The 20,779-nt window shown below is 35.9% G+C and overlaps 1 protein-coding gene across 2 annotated transcripts in view; it reads right to left on the reverse strand.

Annotated features, from left to right (window-relative positions):
* PTPRK (protein tyrosine phosphatase receptor type K) overlaps positions 1–20,779 on the reverse strand; it is a 643,642-nt gene that overhangs the window by 10,314 nt on the left and 612,549 nt on the right. For both annotated transcript variants that reach the window (XM_055433578.2, XM_055433577.2), the window contains exons 19-27: positions 19,133–19,169; positions 17,501–17,598; positions 16,951–17,067; positions 9,530–9,684; positions 7,329–7,464; positions 6,962–7,111; positions 5,919–6,092; positions 1,676–1,807; positions 1,408–1,533 (exon numbers count right to left, since the gene is read on the reverse strand). In XM_055433578.2, the coding sequence (XP_055289553.2) occupies positions 1,408–1,533; positions 1,676–1,807; positions 5,919–6,092; positions 6,962–7,111; positions 7,329–7,464; positions 9,530–9,684; positions 16,951–17,067; positions 17,501–17,598; positions 19,133–19,169 (1,125 nt within the window). The remainder of the gene's footprint in view (positions 1–1,407; positions 1,534–1,675; positions 1,808–5,918; positions 6,093–6,961; positions 7,112–7,328; positions 7,465–9,529; positions 9,685–16,950; positions 17,068–17,500; positions 17,599–19,132; positions 19,170–20,779) is intronic.

Consider the following 20,779-nt stretch of genomic DNA (forward strand, 5'->3'; position numbering starts at 1 on the left):
CTGAAGCTCCACATGGCAAGGTTCATACATCCTTTGATGGGACAAGGAACTACCGAGTTTAGCACCCAACCTGTAGTTGGCATATACTAAATATTTGGTGAGGTGAATGATATTAAATAATGATAATAGGAAAAGAAAGAAAAATCACACACTAATAAGTGCTTGAATACCAAATATAGATGAAAATAAATACGCTGACCAAAAAAAAAAAAAGTAAAACAAATTTCAGTTCCTGTTCCTACAATATTTTTCCTATAAACAGTTCAATTAGCAGATAGGTTCTACTTTCTTAGTTTAGCAGCTACAGTTTCTCAGCTAAAATATTAGTAGGACCATAATGCAACAGATGTGCAGACATAATGAGATTCTTTAAATTAACATCTAAGATATGCATGAGTAGACATGATTGAAGTTATCCTCTTCTTCTCTCACTGAAATGAACAATAGAACTGGATGTGATTTCATTCTCTACTTATACACATATAGACATTAATCAGAAACACATATAGTCATTTTGATGTGAGGAACACTGTAACACAATTTTAATTACACACTTAAAATAATAAACGTACATAGAACTGCTGCTCTAGGAAAGAGTAATCTTTCTCTTTAAAAAGAGAGATAATTCCATAATTCCATGGGAGGTAGTACTGATTTCTTTTCAAATTCTCCTTGCTATGTGGTTACATAATCTAAACAGATTTTATTAGTACTTTTTGGCTTTCTGAAGGAGAGACTCCAGACAGTTTGTCACTGATGGCAAAACACAGGAAATGTCAAGGAAAGAAAGGTTTGTGAAGGACAGTTGCTACTTTGTGGAAAAGGCAAGGGCTAGCAGCACTGCATCGAGCTACACATGTGGGCAGAGCCAGAGGCTGAGCCACTCAGAGAGATGAAATTGTAGATGAGTTGTAGGAGGAGAGTCAGGGACATATGTGATTTAAGCAGAACTGAAATAGTGACACAGACCCCTTCTATAATGGCTGATCCAACATATCACTTTCTCCTGTCATCAATATTATATTCCTATTTTTCAATTGCATGCCTCTTCTGGGCTGGATATCAATGCTAATAAGACTTGAAGTTAACATTGAGATAAATCTACATATACTCAGAGGCCAGGCCCAGACAATCAAACTCAATTGAACCAGGGAATCTGCATTTTGATTTCCGCATAGAATACAACAGGCTACTAACTGACCCAGAAACCTAGCTTCAAGCTTTTCTGATTTCCTGTTTTTAGAATGCATTTTTATTGCAGTGCTAAGCCATAAGATGATTAGCTTTGGGATTGATTATATAATTTCTATTAATTTTACTCTCTCTTTTGTCTGAATGGAAATGTAGCACATTATGTTTGTAATCACCTGTTCGGGATAAATTCAGTTAAAAGCATTAATGACTTACTCTTGTTAGATTGCATATCCTAAAAATCCGGTTTATTACATCACAATCCATTGAACAAGACATACATTCCACTTGGATAGGACCATATCGTAGCGTCCCTTCTTCTGGCCAGTACTGAGGGCAGCCCTAGAAGTGAATATTTTTGAAAGAAAAAGAAAATGAGCCTTATTTTTTTTCTAATTAGGATAGCATAAAGCAGATGTTAACATTTTATTACTACTTTATTAAGTCATGTGTAAGTATACAAAAGAAACCCATAACAATTAACCTGGGACAAGTCGACTTCATTTAACATCACAATGGAGGTACAGCCATAATCATACACTAATCTCCAGAAATCTTTCACAGTGTTTGGCAGAGGGTATTGTGTGACGATGAAAGCAGCTGGTTGCCTGTAGCTCTGTGAAAAAAACAAGGTAGATAGGGAAAAATAGTAACTTAGAATGAATAGTCAGTTGTACAAGCAGATTCAATACACTTCAAGGTAGGGCTGGGAAGACTCAACATCTTCATATGGAGATGAAGTCAGCCTGCTGCTCCAGCCATGGAATAACAGATTTGGACCACGGCAACATACTGCAACTAGTAAGTAGTCAATCTGATAGTATGCCTTTGATGCCTCAGCAGCAATTCAAGCCAAGAATGAATTTTGTTGATAAAAGTAAATATATGACAAATACCAAAAAAACCCAAAAAACAAACAAAAAAAACTTCTTGAGGCTAAGATCCTTTGTGAGGTACCTGTTGGGCTGTTTCAGTCTTCCAAAGTCTAAGAGGCTAAAGACGTAAAATTTCTGTGTGTGTGTGTGTGTCTGTCTGTCTATGAATATATGTCTATCAGCTATCATCTGTTATAGAACTGTTTGGCTCTTCTCCACTCCAAATAAGAAAAACCACATGTTCCTCAAACTCATGTGCTTTTATATTATATTGACATTATCAACACATCTTGTAGGCAATCCACATCCCACAGTTTTCTGGGAATTTCTAATGTATATCAATGATCAGAATGATAGTTTCAATCATTTAAGTGAGGGTGGGATGATATGAGAGAATAGCATTGAAACATGTATATTATCATATGTGAAACAGATCGCCAGTCCAGGTCTGATGCATGAGACAGGGTGCTCAGGGCTGGTGAACTGGGATGACCCTGAGAGATGGGATGGGGAGGGAGGTGTGAGGGGGATTCAGGATGGTAGGAACACATGTACACCCATGGCTGATTTTTGTCAATGTTTGAACTGTGGTGTTGGAGAAGACTCTTGAGAGTCCCTTGTACCTCAAGGAGATCCAACCAGTCCATTCTAAGGGAGATCGATCCTGGGTGTTCATTGGAAGGACTGATGCTAAAGCAGCAGTCAGGTATTTCGTAGGGTCCCTCCACTAAGGTTTGCCTGATGTTTCTCTCATTGTTAGACTGAGGTTATGAGCTTGGGGAGAAAGACCACAGAGATGAAATACTTTTCCCATTTCATCATGTCAAGGATTTATGTTGTTAACATGACGTGTCACTCATGATGATAACTTTCATCATCTTAAGGTAAGGGTGTTTACCAAAGTGTTCTCCAAAGTCAATTTACATTTCCTTTCCCTTCATACTATTCTCTTTGGAAGCAAGTAAGAAGAAAGCTGATCACCGAAGAATTGATGCTTTTGAACTGTGGTGTTGGAGAAGACTCTTGAGAATCCCTTGTACCGCAAGGAGATCCAACCAGTCCATTCTAAGGGAGATCGATCCTGGGTATTCATTGGAAGGACTGATGCTAAAGCTGAAAGTGCAATACTTTGGCCACCTCATGCGACGAGTTGACTCACTGGAAAAGACTCTGATGCTGGGAAAGGTTGGGGGCGGGAGGAGAAGGGGACGACCGAGAATGAGATGGCTGGATGGTATCACCGACTCTGTGGACATGAGTTTGAGTGAACTCAGGGAGTTGGTGATGGATAGAGAGGCCTGGCGTGCTGTGATTCATGGGGTCGCGGAGAGTCGGACACGACTGAGCGACTGAACTGAACTGAACTGATGGCAGAACCACAACAATATTGTAACGTAATTAGTCTCCAATTAAAATAAATAAATAAATAAAAAAGATTTTTCAAGTGCCACAGAGTAAAACTAATGGATTCCCTGGCCTCAGGTAAGAGGGAATGACTCCTTATTGACCCAAGGCCCCCTGATTGGGACACAACGCATTCTCTCTTTCCAGAAAGGGGATAGATTCATCTGGCCAGATAATTTGTCATTCTACAGGCTAATGATCTACACTGAAATAAAAACATATATTTCTATGTAATAAACTAAGGGTTTGTAAAAATATAACTAGACAGCTGCCTGAGATAGATTTCTTTAATGCTGATAAAAATTGTCAGTGATCTGCTAACTTAGTTGTATCATATTACTCTTCAAGTCCTTCAGGTATCTCAACACCAGTGTAGAAACTGACCTTTCAGCTTCATTGAGCCTATCACCATTTGGGAAATGCTGCTAACCATAGCATTTCACTCCATGGATGACTGCAGGATAAATCTGAGGAGACAGTAATTCACCAGCAGCTTCTACTTGACCTTAAGACCTCAAAAAGTTGCACCTGTAGCTGGGGTGAGTGCCCTGCTAAGGAAGATATGAAGGCTTATGAGAAAGGATCAGAAGAAAGAAATAAATTTTCCTTCCAATTAAATGTCTGCTCCATGGGAAAGTAAGTCAAGGGAGATGAAAAGCCTTTTATTCCTTTTTTGAGTCACAGGGGTGGGGAGATAGATGAAGAGAAGACGATATGAGAGAAGACTGAAGATTTCCTATTTCTTTCCTCTCTAAGTGCAAGAGTATATCTAAGGCTTTGATATCACGTGATTCTTGGCCATACCTCATAATTTTCACAGGCATGACAAAGGGTGTATGACACTTACAATGGGGTAGAGGTTAGAGAGGAAGGGAAGGTGGGAGTGTTGAACAATGAGCCCCATTCTCATAAGCCAAACCAAACCTAACTTTTCTGTAGTCCCAACCACACTACCAAATCCAGAGGGCAGTTTCGACTATAAACTATATGTGTTGAATCACAGTGAATTAAACAGAAGATAGGAACACTTAGAATACAAGGTTCTGTCTTCATACTGACCAGAAAACCACCTGGAAATTAAAAAATTTGAAAGAGATGTCAAAGACAAAAATCCAAATATCTTTCCTAATGTTATTTTCTTTTTCTCACCCTTTTTCATTCTAAACATAGACTGACTCAGAAAAAAAAAAGGTCTGTGTGTTTTCTTTATATTTAGTATGTTTGACTTTGCAGATGATTAAAATGGCAAGAAAAAGTATAATGAGGATCGAGTGTGATTTCAGGGGACAAGAGTAATAACTAGGCAAGACTCTGGTCACAGCAAGAGTAGTAGCTTTCCATTTGAGCTTACCTTTAAACTATTCTGCTCTGTAGAATAAAGAAGAGCAAAGTAACCGGGTGAAAATTAGAAGTGGCACATAGGCTTTAACAAGTCTGTACTATCAGAAACTAATTTTGGAGAATTCAGTAGGAGCAATAACTTAGAAAGCTTCATTATTCATCATCCAAGAATGAGCCCTGACTCTGGTTTCTCCTTATTATGGCTCCATAGTCTAAAGGGCAAAAACTAGAGATGCCTATGAAGGAAGGTGATAAACCAAAAGGATGCTGCACTTAAAACCCTTCTTGCTTCTTCCCAAGGTAAGCAAAACAAGATGGAAAAAGACTACTTTATTTTTTTTTTTTTTAATTTTTTTTTAGGTAATTTATTTTTTATTGGAGGCAAATTATTTTACAATATTATATTGGTTGGTTTTGCCATACATTGATATGAATTAGCCCCGGGTTTACATAAGTTCCCCCTCCTGAACTACTTTAAAATTCTCTTTCCATATTGGTGTGTCTATGGGATGCTGACATGTGAGTACATGCTGTACCATCTACAATAGAAAGACTGGAGTAGGGCAAGAGAGTTCTTTTCATGATGATGGATGTGTTAACATGTATCTTCCATGCCTTCCCTTATATCTTATTAATTAATAACAACTGAAACAAGTTAGCTATAAATTATTGGAATAACTATTAGTTAGCTATAAATTATTAGTGTCAGAGATAAAAGTTTCCAAATTAACACAATTTTAGTAGAATATGACATTCTGTGATTTAAAAAATTCATTCCTAACTATATTCAAAATAGATAAGCATGACTCTCTTTCCTGAAAATAATCAGGATGAAAACTATCACCTGCAGATATTTCTTGCACAAAAATTTTATAAGAATTGAAAATCAACTGTCAAACTTATAGTCAAGCCTAAAATTTATAGTGCCTAAGAACCACTGTAAGAGAAATTCAAAATCATTGTCCAAAAAATTTTGTATTACAATGAAAGTTGCTACTTTTCCTTTTTAGGCCATTTAAATTTTCTTGAAAAGAGAGCCTAGCCAGTGTTCATCAATTTTGCAGCTTTTCACTACATTTTACACTAACAAAGAGAGCAGTCTCTTACATCCATAAGAGCAGCATTGATGTAGTTACTACTCTCCCCATCAATTGTAATTAAAAAAGGCAGACATCTGTCAGGTGGCAGCATGTCCATAAAACGGTTCTTGTCATGGTTCCTTGGCAGGCATGCTATACTGCAGTCCTCAGCTTGTAGTCGAGGGGTGACTGAATTCAAGGTCTGGAACGAAAAGGGAACCCAGGTTAAAAGACAGTGACCCATTTCATAGCATAACACAGATCTATCAAGCATTTAGGAGGCCAAGTAGAAAGGAAAGGATTTTGCAAGGCAATGACATTTGCCATGATTACAGGCTGACAGACTTCGTAGTTAAAGCTACTAAAGCCTGAGAAGTGACAAACAACATACACATTGTTCAATGTACCTCTCTTTAAAAGGGAAAGGGATGCTAAACAACACAGCAACCTGCAAAAGGTACTGTCTAACCAAAGAAAATGCAATCAGAGCAGCCCATGATGATGCCCCATCATCAAACTTATAATTTGTAATAACATTTTAATGTGCCAGATTTGAGCACACGCTATGGCAAAGAGCACTGGGCAAAGAATCAAAGTATTAGGTTTTTAGAGTTATTCTTGATCTCATAGTCAACAGCTTTAGGGATGTTTTAAGGGCAGTGAAAACATTTTGGATTATTTAGAGATGATGTTTCGCACAAACTCCAGCTATTATTATTAACGTGCTTGAGTGACACAGAAGGTCAAAATCCATAAGACTGTGCTTTTAAAAAGATTGTAAAGATACAAAAATTATCACTAAATTTGACTTTTATGGTACCTTTTCCCCATACTTTTCCCTGAGTCTGAATTCATTCACCCTTCAAAATACAGCAGATATGATCTCATTAATACAAAAGTTGACTCTATAACTTTGTATAACAACTGTATAATGAAAGAGACACGTATTATACCTAAAATAGGGTCAAAGGTTATAAATTTGACTTGAAAGACCTTCCTTGGAAGAATTAAGAATGCCCAGGACAAATTGTAATAAGTTCCTCATAAAAAGGTGCTAGAAATAATAAATACCTGGAATTCATCTTTGAGATGTGAAGAGTTTGTCTGGGAGTCTATTCTAATCATATCAAAATATGCAGCTTTAAATTCACAGACAGGTATGGCAGTTTCTCCACATAAGCAGGCCTCTAAAATGGCATCATGAATAAAAATATACTGTTCCTATCAAAAGAAAGAAAATTTTCATAATATTTTAATACAAGTTTCCTGTCATCAAAGAATTTTCTCTATATAAAAATATTAATAAAAATACCAGTATTTTTCTATGACTTGATGAGCTACTATTGATTCTATGGGACAAACACCTACTATTTAGTTTGATAAGTGTTGGAAAGCAAACCAAGAAAGACCACCTGAGGTTAATCAACAATCAACACACCTCTGTCTGGACCATATTGATACGACGAGATCGTAAGGCTTTGACACAGTTGTAGATGTCAACAACACCCTCTCTTTCAGCCATGTCCAGCATGATGTCAATCACAATGTAACAACCAGTTCGTCCAGCACCAGCACTGAAAAAGAAGCAGATCTAGAGAATTGCAGGAAGCATGTCTATACAAATTGAAAGACCCATCTGATTTTCAAATAAGTGGAATCAAAATGATTCAACAAAGTACAAGACATAATTTGTATGTACTGTGTAAATGCTTATTAACGAACAAATAGCTTCAATGTAGAGAACCTACTTTGGTGTAAACTGAGGACTGGAACAAATTAAAAAATATAAACTTTGTAAATCAAATTGTGTTTTGAAAATAATGTATATATGTCACTTAAGTTTCACAGCTCTTATACACAGTCTTCATTTTACAAAAATTTCAAGCTCATAGAATTGATCACGGAGTGGACTTATGCTTTATAATTTTCACTTGAGATTGAAAGACTCATACTCATGTTGTTGTGGGTGCTCTGGCAAAATTCAGCAATGCTGTCTTAGTAAGACAGATTCTGGTCAAGGCAAAAGAACATTAATCTAAAACCTTTAAATGGAAAATGTGAGGAGTCACATTTCACGGGAAGTGTTAATAGTGAGGGTGGGGATGAAAATGTTCATTATTACTGGGGAGGAAACAAATAGTAGAAAGAATATTTACATGGTGATCCAAAGAAAAAATGAAAATGAATTATTAGGTATGAAATATAATTCTTAACAGGTCACAAAGATAGAACTATCTTCCTGTATTTAATTCAGTAGTCGAATCATAATATACTGTTGATTATTTTACCCGTTGGGAAGAGTTCTCTAGTTTTATACATATAAGTCAATGGAGCAAAAAGGTATAGTTTGGATTTTTATAAGAAAATCACTTTGTAGTCAGCTCCCTCTCTTCCATAAATTCAGATGCCCAAGTGGAAGTAGAAAATGACACTTGTGTTTCGAGAGCATATCTGAGACTGTTGGAGCACTACTGAAGCAGGCAATTCACAAGAAACGAAACCTCTATGATAAGTCAAGACAGTACATAATTGAAAACCCATTTATCTCACTTTCTAAATGCACAGATAGACTATTAACATTATTTCTTTGAAGTCTGGATTTGGTCATTTCTCTTAAACGTAATTGTTCTTTAAGAAATTTAAGTCAAAGGTATTGTGGCTATCTCTGTTTCTTTTTCTTGCCTACCATCTTCTCAGTCACTGTTCCCAGGGTTTGAGACAGGAAAGTAATTGAAGAGTACATCAGATTTCTTGAGGAGGATTGTAGATTTTTTTTTCAAGGTACACAGTATCTGATCCTAATGAGACGCCTTACTTTTATTTCATTCTCTGTTGTTTTATTTTTCCCCTTTCATATGTGGTCATTTAAATACTGATAGGCTGGATTTTCAGGGAAAGAAAAATGCTTAAGCACAACCTATTATGTACCTTGGAAGGGATAGTATTTGAGAATGGTGTGCAGCATTTAGGAAAAGATTTTCAGATTCAGTATATATTTTTCTATTCATATCTCAAAATGAGGCCATGTAATTTGCTTTTAGTGTCTCTGAGTACTTGTTTTAAGAGAAGTTTCTAATCAAAAGAAAGTCTGGATAACATTAACATTTTTCTGGCATATATATGTTGAATTTTACTAATGTAGTTTTCAAGGTCCTCTGAGGGATGGCTTTTAAAAAAATTCTTAAAGTAGCTGTTCTACAGCACAAATTCTTATAATTTAGGACATTTAATAACTTTGTATGCCTCAAATTTAGTTTTAAAAGCTGGGATTCTATTAGGAATTTACTGAATTGGCAAGAACTCTCTGGCTTTACCTACTCTTCCATACTATATAGGCTTTGCAAAAGTGATTAAAAACAAACCACAACACACATGCAAATGTTGCCACTAAAAGGCAGAGTTTCTACATTCGCAATTATGGACAACACTACACACATTAAGATGAATGTATTTATTTCTGAAGTTTCTTTTATGTTCTCCTTAGAAGCTAACTTTTATTTTATTGCTGTTTTACCTAATCTGTTATACTTGCAAACTGAAACCTTGTAAACATGCATTGGTTTTGGTGTTTACAAGCCTTGTTTGGATACTTTAAAAAAGCTGGCTGCACAAAGTCAAGGTCAACCGACCACCACTCACCTGCAATGCACAACGATGGGACCAGCACTGGGAGGGTTGGAGAATTTGACCCGCCGGATGAAGGAAAGAAGGCCTGTAGCATGGTAGGGTACTCCATGGTCAGGCCAACCAGTGAAATGGAACTGTTTAACTTCACGGATCTCATTGTATCCCCTCTGTGCAAACACATAAAGAAGTGTTTCAAGGACCAAAATAGAGCCATTAAAGACAACCATGGGTACTAGACCTGACTGACAATGAAAAAAAATAAGAAATTTATCAAAGCTACTGCTTTTGCTGAAAAAGGATGCTGACATGGCCTAGGAGCTTACCTTTATTTTCAGACAACTGCCAAAGAAAGAAAATAAGAAGTCTTGCTCATTTCTGTAAGTCTGGGTAAATTTTATTTACCTTGACAGTCTGTTCCTTATTTGCAATGACAACACATAAAATGATTAGGGGAAAAGGAAGAAATGAGAAGTTAAAATGCTGTCCTGTTAACCCAACACACTGAGTTCTCAACTGGTGTATAAAAGCAACTTTCTGCTTCTCACCTCACAAAGAGATTTCAATGCCTTGCTTATCCATGTTGAAAATGGTTTTGAAGCATGGCATGTAGGGATTTTCCAGAACAGTGCTACTCTAGATGGGTTTGTAAAAATATACAGACAGCTAAGCTGTTCCTTGGCCAGACTATTTTCTTAACTCTGTGAAATAAATCAGCACACACAGGATTATTTATAGCAACAAAAATACAAACTGAAAGAAGCAAACATCCATTGCTGTGCCTTTTCTCCTATTGGGTTAATTTTTAGAGAAACATTTAAATGTGCATTTCAAACTTTTCCCTTCTTTTTTGTTAAAAGAAGCCCATAGACTGTAGGAACAGCACTTGGAGAATTCAGATGAGATGCTGCAGAGTTTATTTTTAAGAATCCACATTTGTGGCCCCCCAAGCCCCACTATAGTCTATATATTTACAACTCTACTGTGAACTCTGTGAAATCTCAATCTCACTTTTTCCTCAGAAAAGGTAGAAAAAATTGCATGAAATAAATGAACTAAATGAGAAATTTTATCTTCAGATTCTATCCTAAACATCACCAAAGCTTTGGAAGCCAGTGATCACATCTTATTCTTTTTCTTTCCTGTTCCAAGTACAAAACCCTACACAAAGCAGGGCTCAACAAATAAGTATAATAGTAACAATGATAAACATCACTATGGAATCATGCAAATAAAAGCACTTTCCTAAGTACTTTTGAAGTCAACTTTACTGAGGAAGGCCATACATTGTTCAAAGATCATCTCCTCAGCATTGATCCTTTTGCTGGAGTTGCTGTAAGGGCCTTGCTCTCGTTAGAAAATTTTAATATCTGGTAGTGCATGTTTTTTTTATTATTCATTTTATTTAAACTTTCCTGAGTAATTTTCAAATACATGGTTCTTTAAAAAATCACTGTTTTCCAGTGTTTTTTAATGTGAGGAAAATAAATTAAAAATAAACCTTAGTAATGTTATAATTAGTATTGTATCTACTCCATAAGGAGGTATTAATGCCAAGTATTCCCATTCTGGGACACGGGGCATGTCTCCATTTATTCATATCTTTGTGTCCTTCAACACATTTGTAATGGTTTTATTCACTTAGGACCTGTTTCTTTCTTGCTAAATATATTTCTAGATACTTCAGAGGGCTTCTCAGGTTTCTCAGTGGTGAAGAATCTGCCTGCAATACAGGAGATGTAGGTTCAATCCCTGTGTTGGAAAGATCCACTATAGAAGGAAATGGCAACCCACTCCAGTATTCTTGCCTCGAGAATTCCATGGACAGAGGAACCTGGTGGGCTACAGTCTATGAAATCACAAAGAATTGGAAAACAATAAGAACAGACACTTAAGAATATTTGTTATTATGAAAGAGATTTTTAAAAATCTGTATCTTTATTAATAATATAATGAAACTATATCTTTTTTTTTTTTGAAAAGCCATTTGTCTTTTATTAAACCAGATATGAAAGAGATGTGAAAAATATGTAAAAGGATACCATTTTTCTCCTTAATTTTACTTTGTAAAATAGAGTTGTTTTTCATAATATTTATTTTGCAGCAACATGCAATGAGTTATTTTTTTTTAAGTCATTGATTACTTTAATTTTTTTCTCCATTTTCATTTCCAATATAGTTAAATATCAATAGATAAAACCCACATAAATTAAACGTTGGGGTTCTGTTATATATCCCCAAATCTGTATGCTGATGCCCTAACTCTTTTTTTTTTTTTTGGTAATTAATTTATTTTTTATTGGAGGCAAATTATTTTACAATATTATATTGGTTGGTTTTGCCATAGATTGACATGAATTCGCCCCGGGTTTACATAAGTTCCCCCTCCTGAACCCCCCTCCCACTTCTAATGAGGTGGATGAAACTGGAGCCTATTATACAGAGTGAAGTGAGCCAGAAAGAAAAACACCAATACAGTATACTAATGCATATATATGGAATTTAGAAAGATGCAAATGATAACCCTGTATACAAGACAGCAAAAGAGACACAGATGTATAGAACAGTCTTTGGGACTCTATGGGAGAGGGTGAGGGTGGGATGACTTGGGAGAATGGCATTGAAACACGTATGTTGTCATATGTGAAACGAATCACTAGTTCAGGGTCAATGCATGTTATAGGATGCTCGGGGCTGGCATGCGGGGATGACCCAGAGGGAAACTATATCTTGACTTAGTCACTGAAGTAATTTTGATTTTCTTTCTTTAAATTTTCTAACTAGCTTTTTCTTGTATAAAATCATTATACCTTAAAATAATTTCACCCTTTTTAATAGTTTTGCCATTTATTCCTTTTGTTGTCTTATTTAATTTCCTAGAGCTTCCAAAAATGTTGGACACTAGTGAGCATGATTATTTACATTGCATCTCTGATTATATTAATAACTTTAACGCCTCTAGTTTTTCACTCCTTAATATGTGTGCTACTGGTTATTGTTGAAACAGCTTTATCATGCTTAGGGAGTCTCCTTATGCTTTCTCATATAATTAGAGCATTACTATAAATGTCTTTTAAATAAAATTAAGTGCATTACAATATGTATTAATGAAATCACAGGATTTTGTTCCTTTAATGCACTGAGATAATGAAATATTCTTCTAGATTTCCTACCACAGTTGTAAAATCCTTGAATTCTTAAAAAAGCAATCATGATAAATCATGTAGTGGTCTTTTCTTAACTCACTGCTGGATTCACATTTTCAGTATGTCCTGAATTAAACTGGTCTGCATTGTATGTATGTGTGCATACGTGAGAAAGAGAAACAGGCAGAGATCTAAAAAGAGAGACAGAGAAGAGCTTGAGAGAGTCCTATCTTTATGTGGTTCTGTTATCACAGTTCTGCTAGCTTTTAAATATATATTTAGTTGGTTTTAATGGTTTTTCTACGGCCTAAATAGTTTGATTAACTTAGGCATTAGCTATTCATTAGTTATTCTTTAGGGGTTAAAGACACCTCAATTATGAAACCATAATGCAATTTTAACGGCAAATTTCAACACTCTTATTTTCTTTTACCAGCTGTTCAGATCCCGATCTCTCCTTGGGTTAAATACTGGAAATTATTATTTGCTAGAATTTCATTGTATCCAGACTAAGATCCGTCTCTAAGTTCACACATAATGTAATTTCATAATAACGGCTATAGCTATAGTTCTGTCCCTTTTGTGTTACCCAATGTCACATATTTTGTTTTGATTGCTCTTCATTTGGAATTGACAAGTGGTTTAGTTACTTTATTGATCTTTTCAAGGAAATGGATTTTTGATTAAATTTATTCTTTTCTGTCAGTGTCTCATTTTTATATCGGAGAAAGCAATGGCACCCCAGTCCAGTACTCTTGCTTAGAAAATCCCACGGATGGAGGAGCCTGGTAGGCTGCAGTCCATGGGGTTACTACGAGTCAGACACGACTGAGCGACTTCACTTTCACTTTTCACTTTCATGCGTTGGAAAAGGAAATGGAAACCCACTCCAGTATTCTTGCCTGGAGAATCCCAGGGACGGGGGAGCCTGGCGGGCTGCTGTCTATGGAGTCGCACAGAGTCGGACACGACTGAAGTGACTCAGCTGCAGCAGCAGCAATTTTATATTTATTTCCTCCTTTGCTTTACTGACTTTTCCCCTGATTTTCTAGTTTAACTTTTTTTTACATGATTCTAGACTATCTTTCAAAATAGAAATCACTTTTGATTATATATTTTTGTCCTAACGTGCAATATTTTGATATAAAATTATTTATCTTCATAATATAATTTTAGTTCTGAGGCAGTTGTTGTTCAGTCACTCAGTCATGTCTGACTCTTTGCGACCCCATGGACTGAAGCATGCTAGGCTTCACTGTCCTTCACCATCTCCCAGAGCCTGCTCAAACTCATGTCCATTGAGTCAGTGATGCTATCCAACCATCTCATCCTCTGTCGTCCCCTTCTCCTCCTGCCTTCAATTTTTCCCAGCATCAAGGGTCTTTTCTAATGAGTTGGCTCTTTGCATCAGGAGGCAATAGTTCATTCAAAGATTATTCACAAGAGGCCTTTGGTGATTTATGAGCCTAACTTGGGGAATCACTGGTCAGTGATTTGTTGTTATTTTCCACTGGATTTTGGAAACATCTTGAATTTTTATTATGTATTTAAGTTTCCTTTATAACTAAGTTTGTGATTGATTTCTTTTTGACTTTTTATTTTATACTGGAGTATAGCCGATGAGGGGCTTCCCAGGTAGCTCTAGTGGTAAAGAACCTGTCTGCCAATGCAGGAGACGTGAGAGGTGGGATCAGTCCCTGGATGGGGAAGACCTCCTGGAGGAGGGCACAGCAACCCACTTCATTTTGTTGCCTGGAGGATCCCATGAACAGAAGAGGCTGGCGGGCTACGGCCCATAAGGTCACAGAGACTCGGACACCACTGAAGCGACTTAGCATGCACGCATAGCTGATGAACAATGTTATGATAGTTCCAGGTGGACAGCAAAGGCATGATTGACTTTTCATAAAACGTAAATGAAGTTATAAGAAGAATGTATATTCTAAATTCTCTCTTTCAATGATAATGGAATCTAGCTTTTCATTAAATCATGTTTGATGGTTCTTTTCTTGAAATCTCCTACATCTTTGCTTATTTATTCTGCTTGATTTGTCTAAGAAATTTTTATACATACTTTATAAATGTGATAATCATAATTATATTGTTCTGTATACTGGTAATTTTCCACTTAATATTTCCCCTAATTATTTTTTATTTGTAAAATTACTTTTAAATATCATTTACAAAGAGTGGTATTTCTAGATCATGGATGTATAACTTTATTGTGGACATTTATGGCTATGTAAAATATCTGCGACTATATATGAAGCCATTGTGAAGTGAAAGTGAAAGTCGCTCATCCGTGTCCAGCTCTTTGCAACCCCATGGACTATACAGTCCATGGAATTCTCCAGGCCAGAATACTGGAGTGGGTAGCCTTTCCCTTCTCCAGGAGATCTTCCCAACCCAGGAATGGAACCCGGGTCTTCTAATTGCAGGTGGATTCTTTACCAACTGAACTATCAGGGAAGTCCATGAAGTCAATTGTAGTTTAAATAAATTTTTTAGGATAGGTGCATGGAAGGTAAAATTCGTGGTCAAACGATATCAGTATTTTAAAATTCTGTAGATACATTGCTTTACTGATTTACAGAAAGCTTGTGTGCATGTGTGCTAAGTTGCTTCAGTTGTGTCCAACTCTGTACAACCCTGTGGACTGTAGCCTGCCAGGCTCCTCTGTCCATAGGGTTTTCCAGGAAGGAATACTGAAGTGGGTTGCCACACCCTTCTCTAGGGGATCTTCCCGACCCAGGGATTGAACCCACGTCTCTTATGTCTCCTGTATTGGCAGGCATGTGCTTTACCATTAGCACCACCTGGAAAGCCAGAGGGTTTATGGCAATTTAAATATGATCAGCAACACATGAAAATATGTCTCATCATACTCTTAAAATCAATCAGGATTATTATTCTTTTTCTAAAAGTACTTGCTGATTTGAAAGTAAAAAATGGTTTATCAGCACACGAGGTTAAATATTTTCAATAGGCATGTTGCTGCTGCTGCTGTGCTGCTGCTAAGTCACTTCAGTCGTGTCTGACTCTGTGTGACGCCATAGACGGAAGCCCACCAGGCTCCCCCGCCCCTGGGATTCTCCAGGCAAGAACACTGGAGTGGGTTGCCATTTCCTTCTCCAATGTGTGACAGTGAAAAGTGAAAGTGAAGTTGCTCAGTCGTGTCTGACCGTTAGCGACCCCATGGACTGCAGCCTACCAGGCTCCTCCATCCATGGGATTTTCTAGGCAAGAGTACTGGAGTGGCTTGCCATTGCCTTCTCCGAATAGGCATGTTAGCAGTTGCTTTTTTGTGGGGCAGAGATTCTAGTATTTCCTTTATATTTATATTAAAGCTATGAGTTAAGAATATTAAATAATCACAATTTCTTTGTTGTGTGTGCATCTTTTAATTAATTTTTTTGGATACAGATTATTTTATACTTTTGTGTGGTCAAATTTATTAAACTTTTCTGTAACAATGTATGTTATTGCTTTTATGTCTTACTTTAGTCCTCTCACACTGCCCACTAGTTTTAGTCTCTCTGAACCTGTTTAAAAAAAAAGTCAGATTATGTTACTCCTGGGCTCAAACCCTCCAATGGCCAGCTACTTTTACCTTTCATACAAACTAAAATCATCACAGTGGCTCACAAGACCTCACTTATCTGGCTCTGTGATTTCTCTGACTTTAAATCACAATTCTTTCCCTTTCACTTAGCTACCTCTCAATACCCTAGACTCTAGCATATTTCTCACTGCAACAGGAATATCACGCCTCTAGGTCTATGAAATCACTGTTCCTTCCATCCAGAATATTCTGCCTGGGACAACCTCCCTGAGATATAATCCTTCCGTGGATATAGTCATATTACTCCCTCCCTCACTTCCTTCAAGCCTTTACTCACAAGTTACTTTTTCAACTACTCCCTTCCCGATCATTATTTTAAAACTGTAAACTACTCCTTCCTCTATCTCAGCAATGTTCCCTATTTCCATTCCCAACATTATTTTTATACACGGTACTTTTCAAAATATATGATGTATTTATTTATTTATTTTTATTGCCTTTCTCCCCTCAACAGATTACAAGCTCCACAAAAGAAAGGGTTTAATATGTGTCTCAAGGTTCAGAAACATGCCTGGTACATGGTATGCTCGCAAATAAATATTTGTGAAATGAATAAATAAATGGATGGATTTTATAGCATCCTTAAAATAACTCTTGACAGGGATTTTAAGAAAAAAAAAAGAAAGAATTTCAATATACCTAATTCTGTAGAATGTTAGGGTACTTACCCTTTCCAGAGTGAATGTCCTAACTACATATTCGGCAAGTGGTTCCATTTCTACACAAGTTACTTTGAAGTCACCATAAACTTCGGTATCATCAGGCCAATACTTATAGCATTTAACCTAAATGATAAAAAGTATATATAGGTCAACCTGAATATATAATACACATTAACCAAGATGATTTAATTTCAGTGATAACTCTTCAGGTCATAGTTAAAAGACAGTTTAAAAATCCATAAATAATAAAAAAAATCCATAAATAAAAGAATCTGTAACACAATAAATAGAAAGATTTTGTGTAATCTCATAAAAACATACAAGCCTGACAATGCAGCTAGATTCTAACATAAAATCAAAGCTTATTTACTTTACTAAATGAGAAATCAAATAATTTCTTAGCAATCAAAGACTCACTTAGGAACAGTCAGTTGAAATGATATGCCTAAGAAAGTTTTTCAAACAATTGAATGGTATGCTACTCTAAGTGTGTTATGTATTGCTGTTCAACTTATACTCATATCTTATAACACACAGGGTGTTTTTTGCCTCTTACCCGGCCAACTTCAACTAAATTTGTGACCATCACAATGCACGCAGATTGCTCTTGCCAGATCATTCTCCAGAAATCATACACTGTTTCATGAACGGGGCCTATAAAAAATCAATTTGAGTAGTATGTTATCAGACAAATTTTGTAGTTAAAAAGAAGTGTAGATAAGAAAAAGAACAATATAAACTAAATGAACCAAAGTAGAAAACGTAAAGGTCTAGCACAAAATGTCACTAAAAATACTTCAATTCATATCTAAATTCACACTAAAGGCAAAAAAATAGGTGTATACAGGTTTGTTTGCTTCAGTTTTCCTTCTGTGTTTTCAAATTCAAAAGATAGCACTAGTTTTTAGGGTACTTATATCTGTCTCTTGTTGTTGTTGTATAGTCACTCAGTCGTGTCCAACTCTTTGCAACCCCATGGACTATAGCCCACTAGGCTCTTCTGACCATATTTCCCAGGCAAGAATACTGAAGTGGGTTGCCATTTCTCTTTCCAGGGGATCTTCCTGACCCAGTGATCAAACTTGCGTCTCCTGCATTAGCAGGCAGATTCTTTATTCACTGAGCTACCAGGGAAGCAGGGGCTATATCTGTCTCTAAGTTACTTTAATTTCATCTTCATGTAAATGGGAAAATAGGAAGTCTTATGCCACCATCAACCAAACAGCACACATTACTAATTAAATATACACACATCATTATAAACAGTGCAAGTTTAGGGGTTAATGAAGAACTATCAGATATATAATTTCATGTTCTGATTTATGGTATCATCTCTGAGCTGCAAAAGCATCTACTGGGCTAAACTTTACCCTATAGCTGAAACAAAAATATCATTCACCATGGATGATCTTTCTAACTTTAAAGAGTTTATAATTAATTAAGCTCAGTAACTCCAAAGATACATGAAAAACACTTAGAAAATAACCTCTGAAAAACAGCAAATTAACTTTTGTTTTACTTTCCTTTTTTATAAAATAAGATGTGCAGTTTTCTTATCTGATGGCCAGTGGTCAGTTTGGGGAGACAGCTAGAGGTGGTCTTGGTATGGTCGTTAGGATACTTTTATTCCCCAATGTGCCACTCTAACAAGATTTCTTTACTTTCTTCTACTTTTCCATGAAGAATGAACTCGACTAAGTTCCCTTCAGCCCTTTGCTATGTCTTGGTCTTGACTTGAAAAAAAAATTGTTGCAAGACAGTCTCACATCTCATTATCGCAATGTTGGCCTTGGGTACTATTACATGCCAGGCCAACAAACTCTGCTGCAAGGAAGCAGGCACCTTATATAAGATGAGATCTCAGTTGCTTTCATAAAAAAATAAGTAATTTCTCTGCCCAGCACTGTTTATTAGTGCTCCGGGACATCCGGATACCAAGAACCAAATCCCAAAGACTACCAGCAGCTTCTCTTTTACTTTTAATTAAAAAAATAAATCAAGGTTTAATTTATATACATTTTAAAGAGATAAAACAATCTGAATTATACAGATGAATAAAGAACAGTGTTAACTGGAAGAGCTGATTTTTTTTTTTAACTCAGATCAAACTGCAAGTAAACATCATATGGATGAATTAAGCAAGTTTGATTACTCTATTATTACTCTATTTAAAAAGGCAAAGTTTTACCTTGAGTTGCAATGTAGTGGCTTGGTCTCTGGTAGCCCTAAAATAGGAGAACAAAGTGGTCATCATTTTATATCAGTGTCAGAAATAAATGAATGAAGGCATAAAAAGATGAAGACAACCACCTGTTAAGATTAAGTTATAGTAAAAAGTCCAGAAATGAGTAGTGAACTCATAGTTCACTTCTCAAACCTAGGTTATCTGAAAGGTAAAAATAAAAGAAAAATTAAATATTTTAAGGGGTCTGATTAGAATATATATTGCACAATTGAGTTTTGCTTGCTGGGAAATAACTTTATAAATTTTGTTTGGTTTCACTACAATGTTTATGCCTTCATGTTAGTCTTTAGTTTCATTCCTGGCAAAATTGTGTCCAAAAGATTAATTCTTATTTTATCATCCAAAAGTACAACACACTGCATTACAAATGGACAACGACATATTAGAACCATAAAAAAATAACAGAACATTCCAATGTTAGAGCTGGACAATGCATGTGTGCATCAAGTCAAAGTCCTGCTGAGACTTTTTTTAGAGAATATTTCTATTCGATAATATGTTCAGGAATCTGCCAAAACTATTTTGTATGTGCTGATAATATTAATTTACACACACATAATTATAGGTACACACATATATAGGGAAAAAAATCTTTTAAAAAATGCATCTTATCCTGAACAAAAGGTTTAGTACTTTTTTCTTTCTTTTTATAGTGTGCCAAGAGTTTTATGTGGTTAAGCACTTGATATTGTTCCATAAAGAAATTACTCCAAATAAAAGATAAGTTGTCAGTTGCTTTCAATTGATTTGAATTTCAATAGATCATTAGTAGCAAAAATGTTAATAGGGTTAAGCTTTGACTTTGTTGTTTCTTCAGCAAAGGGCTTTAGTAAAAGCCTGAGTGAGCAGACCATCTGGTCCTATGCAAAACATCTATAAGACATTTGGTGCATACCGAAAATTCTCGATATTTACAGGACCCTCGGTTGTGCCCAAAGTGTCCATAAGACTTTTGGTCCATGCCAAAAGGTCCTTAAAAATTGTTCCTATCCAAAATATCCATGATAATACTTGGTCCATGCCAAATGGTATTCAGTTCAGTTCAGTTCAGTTCAGTTGCTCAGTTGTGTCTGACTCTCCGTGACCCCATGAATCACAGCACGCCATGGTTGGATGGCACCAATTATCAAGGACTTCTGGCACGGACCAAATGTCTCCATGGACATTTTGGAAAGGAGCAAATATCAAGGATGCTTTGGTATGGACCAAATGTCTTAACGGATGTGTTGGATAGGACCAAATGTCCTACCAGGGTCTTGGCAGAAAAGCAAGGTTAAACTAAATAGGTAAGAACAAGTACAAATTTGTCAGAGAACTCTTGATATTTTTATTCTAGAGAGCAGACTGTTTAATTTTCCATATTGAATGAGAGTAAAATAATGATCAAAAATTTAACCAATATACTCAAAGACTACAGTTAATAAAATTGATTAATTCAAATATATAAATAACGACAAGTCACAAAATAACTATAAAACAATGAACTTAATAAATGTGATAAAATTATTTCTTATTTATAGAAATTATAAAAAGTTAGATCCTAATTATACATATATTTTGCATATCTATAAATGTATCATATATGCTGCA

This window comes from Moschus berezovskii, chromosome 10, assembly GCF_049115385.1.
Source record: "Moschus berezovskii isolate FMDL1 chromosome 10, NW_MosBer_1.0, whole genome shotgun sequence".
In the NCBI taxonomy this organism is placed as follows: Eukaryota; Metazoa; Chordata; class Mammalia; order Artiodactyla; family Moschidae; genus Moschus; species Moschus berezovskii.